A 9,773-nucleotide genomic window follows, 5' to 3' on the forward strand; every position below is an offset into this window, starting at 1 on the left:
CCCTCCCCCTCGGTAGTTACCCTTACGACCTGACTTGGGCCTCCTCGGACGTATTTGCATCCTCGGATGGGCCGCAGGCCCAACGATCTTGACCTTAATGGGTCTGTTGATTGACTGGCCCCCACAATAGCCCCTCAAAATCCTGCTTTTAGACTCCTCGGGAGAGAAGGTGGATTTTGACGTCATAAGCCCGTACCTATGCGTGTTTTGGGGCATGCCCCTGACGCTTCAGCATCCCGATTTTGGCAACATTAAATTTTGGCAACGCCCTTGTCTCCCACGTTCGACGGTGAGATGTAAATCAGACGGCAGAGGACCTCCCTTGTTTTGTGAGCGGGAACTTTACCGCTCACAATCCTCATATGACTATAAAGGGGTTCTCAAATTAACTCTGTATCTTACCTTTGATGATTACGTGGTTCCAGAGCGCATACATTGAACCTGCCTTTCTCTATTTTCGTTATTTTCTTGGGGACTACAAATAATCGTACTTTGTCCGAGGTCCTTCCTTTGAACCTGTAAGTCTTCTCGAAGTTTTTACCACTTTTATTTTAAACCCAACAGTTTTTCTGCTAAGTCTTTTAGAAAAATGGGGAAACAAAAGAATCCATTTCGATGTCTAGTTGAATCCGAGGAAGGTATTAGAAACTTTCGCTCTAAGTATAAAATCCCCTCAACGGTGGGGATGAGGTACGCAACCCAAGGGGAATGGGCTGATGCTAGACAAACTGGGAAAGTAGTTATTCCCATGATTGCCTTTATAGAAGGCGGGATGACTATCCCCATGGGTAGTATCACTAGGAGTTACCTCAACTTCTTTAGGCTATCCCCCACCCAGTGTGCTCCAAATATGATTAGGGTCCTGGGAAGTATAGATGCTTTGAATAAGAGAATGGACCTAAAGTTAACCCATCATGATGTGAATTGGGTGCACAACCTCCATCACTTAACCAGTCAGGGGTATTATCTAAAGTCAAGATATCCTGAGGTAAGGCTGATTTAGTGCCTTCCCACTTCAAACAAGAACCTGAAGGAGGATTTCCTTATTCTCTCTGAGGAATGACACGATGGTCTGCCTTGCCCGACAGTAAAGGGAACACCAGGTGGGAGCGTAGTCATAGATCTATAATATTTAGTTTGCAAGCACATTTTGTTTACTTTTTCTCTTCTTCTTTTTTTTTTTATTTATTTTTATCTCCAACAATTTTCATTTTCGACTCAACGGTTTTGCAGATAGATGCTACACAAAGCCCAATCTTAAGTTGGTCAATAAGGCGAACTTGGATAAGTTACTGAAAGCCGAGATATACGTGAACGAAACTGACGGTCAACTCTGGGCAGCACACTTAATTCTCGGCTATACCCCCCTGTCTTTTGCTTTTCAGGCACCGAAGTGCGTGATTAGAGCCCGCGACCCTCGGCTTCACCGTATCAGTGTTGCCTACGAAGGGTTCATTGTTCCAGAGAGCATTCCGCTTCCCCAGTACACATCTCGCACAGAGCCTCTTTTCATAGTCAGCGTCTCGGCAGGAACTTCTTCATCCCTACCTACCCTCAGGGAAAAGGAAATAAAAGGGAGAAAGGAAGAGGAGAAAGACGAGGAAGAGGTTGTAGAGGTCTCTGAGTCCCCGGACGACTTTGGGATTTTTGATCAACCCATAAACCCCGGGGAAAATCCTGACGAGATGGGGATACAAAGAAAACCCCAGAAAAGTTTGCTGGAGCTGATGGAAGGTCAGCCGGGAAAGAGTGCGCCTGCAAAATCAACACCATCCCAGGCTTCATCTCTTCCCGCTAGGTCTCCTCCTCCTGCTCCTCGTCAACCTCCTCGGCCATCATCACAGCCAGCGCTTCCTAACACTGCCGAGCTAAAAAGGCGCAGGGAACAGAAGGGCAAGGAGGTGGCCGACACGAGCAAGTCTCGTCCTACTTGCGAGGAGGATGCCCAACGAGCTGCAAAGCAGCAGAAAACCAAGCACCAAGCCATGCGAGGCCAAGAGAGATCTGATTCCCAACATTCTGAACCACAAGCATGGTTACCAGCACCTATGCACAGTGGGGAGCCCCTGCGAGATGATGCATCTATAAGGGACTTCAACGGCGGCATAGGGTGTCACGTAGCCTCGGCCATAGAAGAAGCCTTATTGCTCCCTAAAGATATGGCCGAAATAAAGAATATAAGGAAGAATGAACTCGTCCTCGACAATAAACGATACTTGGGCATGGTAAGGAGCTGACTTTTTGTCTTTTTCATTCTATGATTATTACTCATCAATATGCACTTTTCACTGACTATAGTGTTAACCTTTTTCCTACAGATCATCCAAAATACTTTCAAGCTAGATGAGATGCTTAACGCCTGTTCTGATCAGCTAGACGATGAAAGGAGAAGACGGACAACGGCTGTACAGACCTTGTCCAAATTTGAATAGGACTTGGCCGATGTAAGGAAAAAGTTACAGATCGAAGAGCAAGCTCGCAAGAGCGCCGAGTCGGCATTAGAATGCTACCAAAAGCAAGCCGAGGACCAAGGGAACCGTCTGCGTGAGGCGAATGCTGAATTGAAGAAGGCTCAGGAACAAGTCCTAGTTCTTAGGAAGCATTTAGAGGAAACTAAAAAGCTAAGGGAGCGAGCTGAAAAGTCCAGGGAGCAAGCCGAGAAAGCAAAAATCGATGCCGAACGGGCAATGAATGAAGCTGAGCAGAGAGGCTACGAGGTTGGTATAGCTGAAACTGAGAAGGCTTTGAGAGCCGAGGTTCCGGCGGTGTGCCGTATCTACTGCGCAAAAACTTGGAATGAGGCCCTTAACCGTGCGGGGGTTGAAGCTTCATTTGAGTTACGTAAGCCAGAGAACGTATTCTATACCGAGGCGATCTGCCCCTCAGTTCTTCTACCCCATCAGGCTGATGCTCCTTCTTCAGTCATTAACCTCAACGAGGAGGTTTCGCCTCACAGTTTTCCTCCCCTTGGCCAACCGGAATCAGCTAAAGGGGGACTTGCCCCTCCAGAAGCTTCCCTAGACAAGACTACCACTGCTCCGGAGGCAGAGACGGCCTCCCAAGGTTTTCAACAGGATTTGGCCTCCACAGTCTTACCAACTGGGGGCATTACTAAAGCCAAAGAGGGAATCACCACTTCGGAGGCAGACATATCTATCGGCCAAAACCCAAAGATCCAGTTGAAATTGAAAAAGTAGAATTTGTTTTGTAGTCTAACTAGACATTTAGTAGGGGACCCCCTTGCTCATTTTCCTACCGCTCTTACTGCTTTATGTTATTTCTGTACTTGTTCACTGAGTTATTGTAATTTGGATAGGTTCATTTCAACTACCTTTTGCTTGTATGGGGCAATTCTGCTTACACACATCGTCAACTGATAATTAGCAATAGGCAATAAGCATTAATACAACGGGGTCTTAGGGAGATGTTTTAGAGATGCACGTATTCTTTCCAATCAATTGCAATTCTTTACGAAAGTTCATGAACTAAATAAAATTATGCCTTCAGTACCTTGATTGTACGCCAAGTGACGTCCATAGATTTCTCTCTAATTCTCCAATAAGCGTTACGGGGCATTAATTCCCATTAAGTTTGTGATCAGAAGATCTATCACAATTCAGTTACTGTTCAATACTTCAATACACATCATAGAGTGTTAATTTCCACTAGGTTCGTGGTCTGAGGACCTGACACAACTTAGCTTCTGTTTAACATTTCAACATACATCATAGGACGTTAATTTCCACTAAGTTTGCGATCCAAGGACCTGACATAACTTAATTTCTATTTAGCATTTCAATACACATCATAGGACGTTAATTTCCACCAAGTTTGCGATCTGAGGATCTGACATAACTTAGTTTCTGTTTAACATTTCAATATACATCATAGGACGTTAATTTCCACTAAGTTTGCGATCCGAGGACCTGAAATAACTTAATTTCTATTTAACATTTCAATATACATCATAGGACGTTAATTTCCACTAAGTTTACGATCCGAGGACCTGACATAACTCAGTTTCTGTTTAACATTTCAATATACATCATAGGACGTTAATTTCCACTAAGTTTGCGATCCGAGGACCTGACATAACTTAGTTTCTGTTTAACATTTCAATATACATCATAGGACGTTAATTTCCACTAAGTTTGCGATCCAAGGACCTGACATAACTTAGTTTTTGTTTAACATTTCAATATATATCATAGGACGCAGGAGCACAGGATGTATGGCTGACGTAAATCAAAAGAAATATTTTAATTGAAATACTTTTATTAATAATAATACCTCTTGAGATTATTTACATTCCAAGGATGAAGTACAGCTTTTTCATCTAGGTCTTCCAGATAATAGGCTCCTATTCCCGCTACAGAAGTGATCCGATATGGCCCTTCCCAATTTGGTCCCAGTTTTCCCCAATTTGGATTCTTGGTGGCCCCCAGAACTTTCCTCAGCACCAGATCTCCCACGGCTAACGGCCTCATCTTCACATTACTATCATAGCCCTGCTTGAGTTTATGTTGGTAGTAAGCTAGTTGAACCATCGCGCTCTCCCTTCGCTCTTCCATCAGGTCCAAACTTTTCTCCAACATTGCATCATTACTATTCGAAGAGAATGTATTGGTCCTTAACGTTGGGAATCCAGTTTCCAGGGGGATGACGGCCTCGGCCCCATAGGTCATGGAAAAGGGAGTTTCCCCCGTTGAACGTCGGGGTGTTGTCCGACATGTCCATAGAACATGTGGTAAATCTTCCACCCACTTTCCTTTCGCATCATCCAGTCTCTTCTTAAGCCCATTGACTATTACTTTGTTAACAGCTTCAGCCTACCCATTGCCTTGAGGATAAGCCGGAGTGGAATACCTGTTTCTTATACCCAGTTCTGAACAATATTCCCTAAAGGCATTGCTATCAAATTGGAGTCCATTATCTGAGACAAGAGTGTGGGGAGTTCCAAATCGCATAACAATGTTCCTCCAAAAAAACTTCTTCACATCTACGTCTCTGATGTTCGCCAAGGGCTCAGCTTCAACCCATTTAGTGAAGTAGTCTGTGCCGACCAGCAGATACTTCTTGTTTCGTAGGGTTTTAGGAAAAGGGCCGACAATGTCCAGCCCCCATTGGGCAAAAGGCCAAGGGCTGGAGAGAGGGTTAAGAACTCCTCCCGGTTGATGGATATTTGGAGCATATCTTTGGCACTGATCGCATTTCCTAACGTACTCCTGCGCTTCCTTCTTCTTATTTGGCCACCAATATCCTTGTGTGATGGCTCAGCATGATAGAGACCTTCCTCCTGTTTGGCTTCCACAAATGCCCTCATGCAATTCTTCCAGGATTGACTCTGTAGTCTCAGGAGGCACACAGAGCAGGTATGGCCCCGAGAAGGACCGTTTATATAACTTTTTATCTTCAGATAGCCAATACCAAGGAGCTTTCCTTCGTATTTTCTCAGCTTCCACCTTATCTTCGGGCAATATGTCACTTTCAAGAAATTTTAAGATGGAATCCATCCAGTTGAGCGACAAACTGGTTTGATTGATTTGGTAAACATCCTTTTTTGGTAAGGTGGGGGTACACAGGTCTTCAACGATGATCACCCGAGGCAAATTTCATACTGAGGAGGTGGCAAGGGTTGCTAAGGAATCAGCGTGTGCATTTTCACCTCGAGGAATATGCAATAAGTCGAAGGAATCAAACTTCGTTTGCATACGCCTAACCCGGTCTAGATACCCTTGCATCCTTGGGTCCCGGGCCTCCAGCTCTCCTCTCACCTGGCCGACTACCAATCTCGAGTCTAAGAATAATTTCACTACCTTTCCACCCATTTTTCGGACCATACTCATTCCCATTATCAAAGCTTCGTATTCTGATTCGTTATTAGTAGCCGAGAACCCTAATCTTAACGACTTCTCGATGATGACCTCCTCGAGGGATATCAACACCAATCCCAATCCTGCTCCCCGTTGGTTTGCGGCCCCATCCACGTACACCCTCCAAAAGGACCCACCTTGTGTGGATATTAGGCCAACCGATTTTTCATCCGTGTGACCTTGATTCACATTGACTTCTTCTGGGCATTCGGCGAACTCAACCACCAGATCGGTAAGGACTTGACCTTTCACAGAGGTGCGAGGCATGTACTTGATATCGAAGGCACCCAGAATCGTGCCCCACTTAGCAATTCTTCCGGTGTAGTCAGCACTTCTGAGTATGGACTTAAGAGGCAGTTGGGTCAAGATAACCACGGTATATGCCTAAAAGTAATGCGGAAGTTTGCATGTTGCATGGACCACCACCAATATGGCCTTTTCTAATGACAAGTATCTCACCTCGGCCTCATGGAGGGATTTACTTACATAATAAACTGGCCTTTGGACGCCATTGTCTTCTCGTATCAAGACGAAACTAACTGCATGAGGGGCAACCGCTAGATAAGCAAACAACACCTCATCCACCTCAGGGCTAGACATGATAGATGGCCTGGACAGGTATTTTTTCAATTGCTGGAACGCTACAGCACACTCCTCGGTCCATTCAAATCCTCGCCATTTATGCAATAGACAGAAAAAAGGACGACACCTCTCAGCCGACCTGGAGATGAACCGGTTCAACGCAGTAATCATCCCAGTCAGTTTCTGCACCTCTTTTGGATTTCGAGGTGCTTCCAAATCGTTAATGGCCTTAATCTGGTCTGAGTTCACCTCAATTCCTCTATGGGTCACCATGTACCCCAAGAACTTCCCGGAACCTACACCAAAGGAGCACTTTGAAGCATTCAAGCGTAACTTATGTGTTCTCAGTATCCCAAAGATACTCGTGAGATCTTCCACATGTTTGGACACCACTTTACTTTTCACAACCATATCATCGATATAAACTTCAATACTTCTACCCAGTTGCGGTTCAAACATTTTCGTCATCATGCGTTGGTAGGTAGATCCGGCGTTTTTCAAGCCGAAGGGCATCACCTTGTAATGGTAGTTCCCAATCGGGGTTACAAAAGCAGTCTTTTCCTGATCGTCAACGGCCAGCGGTATTTGGTGTTACCCTTGGAAGGCATCCAAGAAACTCATCCTAGGGTGACCCACGGTTGCATCCACCAACTGGTCTATCTTCAGCATGGGAAATGGATCCTTGGGGCAAGCCTTATTGAGATCCATGAAGTCCACGCATACCCGCCATTTTCCAGTCTTCTTTTTTACTACCACCGTATTGGCCAACCATTGAGGATAAAAAACTTCCTTGATAGCCCCAGCCTGTTTGAGCTTGGCAACTTCACTTCTAACCGCCTTGGTGTGCTCCTTCGATGGTCACCGAGGAGGTTGCCTCCTGGGCATAATGGCGGGATTTACATTGAGTCGATGACAAATGAAATTCGGGTCCACCCCCGAGGCTTCATACGGGTTCCATGCGAAAACGTCCACATTGGCTCGGAAGAATTCCAGCAACCTCGCCTTCTCTTGCAAAGGCAATTTAGCCCCAACCTGGAAGAATTTTTCCGGATCACCAGCAACAATTACCCTCTCCAAATCTTCACACTCTACCCCATCGGCTGGTACGTCCAAGCCTGATGTTGGGGCCTTTAATTGCTATAATTCATTGTCGGCCGTAGCCGAAGTTTCAGCTTTTGCCCGATGTTGTATAGCCGCTACTAGGCATTGCCGAGCAGCAGCCTGACTCCCTACTATTTCCAACACTTGGCCTCCGGATGGGTACTTCACCTTCTGATGCAAAGTAGACGATACCACTTTAAGGGTGTGAAGCCAAGGTCTGCCCATAATAGCTGTGTACGGAGAAAAAACATCTACGACAATAAAGTCCACCTCCACCACATCCGTACCTGCTTGCACAGGCAGCCTGATCAATCCTTTGGGAGCGACCATCCTTCCCTCAAAACTTACTAGAGGAGAGTTGTAGGTTGTTAAGTCCTCTGGCTTCAAACCTAGCCCTTTGTACAAGTCTGGATACATTATATCCACAACGCTACCCTGATCGACCATCACCCTTCTGACATCGTACCCGCCAATTCTCAGCGTTACCACCAAAGCATCCTCATGGGGCTGTATGGTCCCAACCATGTCCTCATCCGAAAAGCCCAGAATCAGGGGGACATGCACCCTGGCTCTCTTCGATGCTTGGGAATGATCTGCGGCCGGGGATTGGAACACCGACAATACCCTAGAAGGGCAAGATCCAGTCCTTCCCAGGGCCGCAAAGATAACGTTAATCGTACCCAGAGGGAGTCTTGATGAAGCGTCCCCACGCACCTCTGAACCTGTTTGGCTCGCCCTTCCACTGGAGTGATGCAAGAGTTTTTTTAATTTCCCTTCACGGACCAACTGTTCCAAGTGGTCCCATAAATTCCTGCAATTATCCGTCGTGTGCCCATGATCCTGGTGATAGTGGCAGTATAAGTTCGGGTTGCGTTTCCTAGGCTCTCCCGCCATCTTGTTCGGCCATTTGAAGAATGACTCGTTCTTTATCTTCTCCAAAACCTGTTGCACTGGCTCTCGAAATATTGCATTAACCACCTGGGCGTCCGCCGAACCCGACTGCCCAATAAAATCCCTCCGGGGTCGGCTGCTATTATAACGGTCCGACCTAAAATCCCTCCTCTCTTGAGGGATCACCTTGGCCTTCCCTTTTCCCTGAAGTTGATCCTCCTCTACCCTTCTGTACTTATCTATCCTGTCCATCAATTGGTGCACACTGGTAACAGGTTTACCCATCAGGGATTTCCTTAAATCGTGATCGGTTGGGAGGCCAACTTTGAAAGTGGTTATGGCCACACCATCGTTCTTTCCTTCTATTTCATTAAACATTTCCCATTACCTATCCGAATAATTCTTGAGAGTCTCGCCCTCTCGCATAGACATAGCCAGCAAAGATCCCAAAGGCCGAGGAGTCCTACTGCATGTAATAAAGCGAGCACCAAAAGCCCGGGTCAGTGTTTTGAAAGATTCAACAGAATTGGCCCTTAAGCCGTTGAACCACCTCATCACCGTCGGACCCAAACCCGATGGAAAAACTTTGCACATCAAAGCCTCGTCCCTAGAGTAGATAGCCATTTTTTGGTTGAAATAATTTACATGTTCTACCGGGTCCGACCGACCATCATACAGGGAGAACGTAGGCTGATGGAATCGCCGAGGAAGAACTGCATTGTCTATGTTTCTCATAAAGGGCGACTTGGAAATTTGACTCAAGGTTTTGTTCATGGCATTGTTACCCAAGCCCCTGCTAGGTGGACTTCTACGCTTATGTCGATGGCGGTGCTCCTCCTCATAGGAGAAAGTCTCGCTTGGCGGAGTTCTCGATCTCCGCCTATAACTAGCTCCATCCGACTCCTCAGATGATGGTTCAGAGCAAGGTGGGGAGCGTTCCCACCGGGCATGGCGCAACTCTCTCTTCAAATCAGCAATCTCACGTTGCAGATTCCCGTCATGCTTTGCGTGGGAGACGTGACTCTTCCCACGAGAGTGGCTTCTGGTGGTATGAGTTGTACGTGCACTCCCCTCATGGCCCTCTCTCCATTCGGGACTCCTACGGGGATCACCATGCTGGGAGCCCTTTGACTCTGCCTGGTGCGGGTTGGCATCCTCCTGATGTGGTCCCGCTGCGTAGTGATGTGGACCCACTTCCTCCATCAGAAACGTTGCACCGGAAGTCTTTTAAGTTAATACAAGCTCTTCCCACAGACGGCGCCAATTGTAATGACTCGATTTGTAATGACCCAAAATGATATTGAGTTCGCACGTAAAAAGGCTCAA

The 9,773-nt window shown here is 46.4% G+C and overlaps 2 protein-coding genes across 2 annotated transcripts; both read right to left on the reverse strand.

The window, feature by feature from the left end:
- Positions 1–5,612: 5,612 nt before the first annotated feature.
- LOC126727764 (uncharacterized) lies at positions 5,613–6,923 on the reverse strand. The gene is made up of 2 exons (XM_050433681.1): positions 6,360–6,923; positions 5,613–6,257 (listed from the first exon to the last, which is right to left on the reverse strand). Exons 1-2 carry the CDS (start codon positions 6,921–6,923, stop codon positions 5,613–5,615), a joined length of 1,209 nt encoding a protein of 402 aa, XP_050289638.1.
- Positions 6,924–7,592: 669 nt separating this feature from the next.
- Positions 7,593–8,825, reverse strand: LOC126727765 (uncharacterized). The gene is made up of 2 exons (XM_050433683.1): positions 8,499–8,825; positions 7,593–8,396 (listed from the first exon to the last, which is right to left on the reverse strand). The coding sequence occupies exons 1-2, from the start codon at positions 8,823–8,825 to the stop codon at positions 7,593–7,595; spliced, it is 1,131 nt and encodes a 376-aa protein (XP_050289640.1).
- Positions 8,826–9,773: the final 948 nt, after the last annotated feature.

The sequence above is a fragment of the Quercus robur genome, chromosome 5 (assembly GCF_932294415.1).
Source record: "Quercus robur chromosome 5, dhQueRobu3.1, whole genome shotgun sequence".
Taxonomy (NCBI): Eukaryota; Viridiplantae; Streptophyta; class Magnoliopsida; order Fagales; family Fagaceae; genus Quercus; species Quercus robur.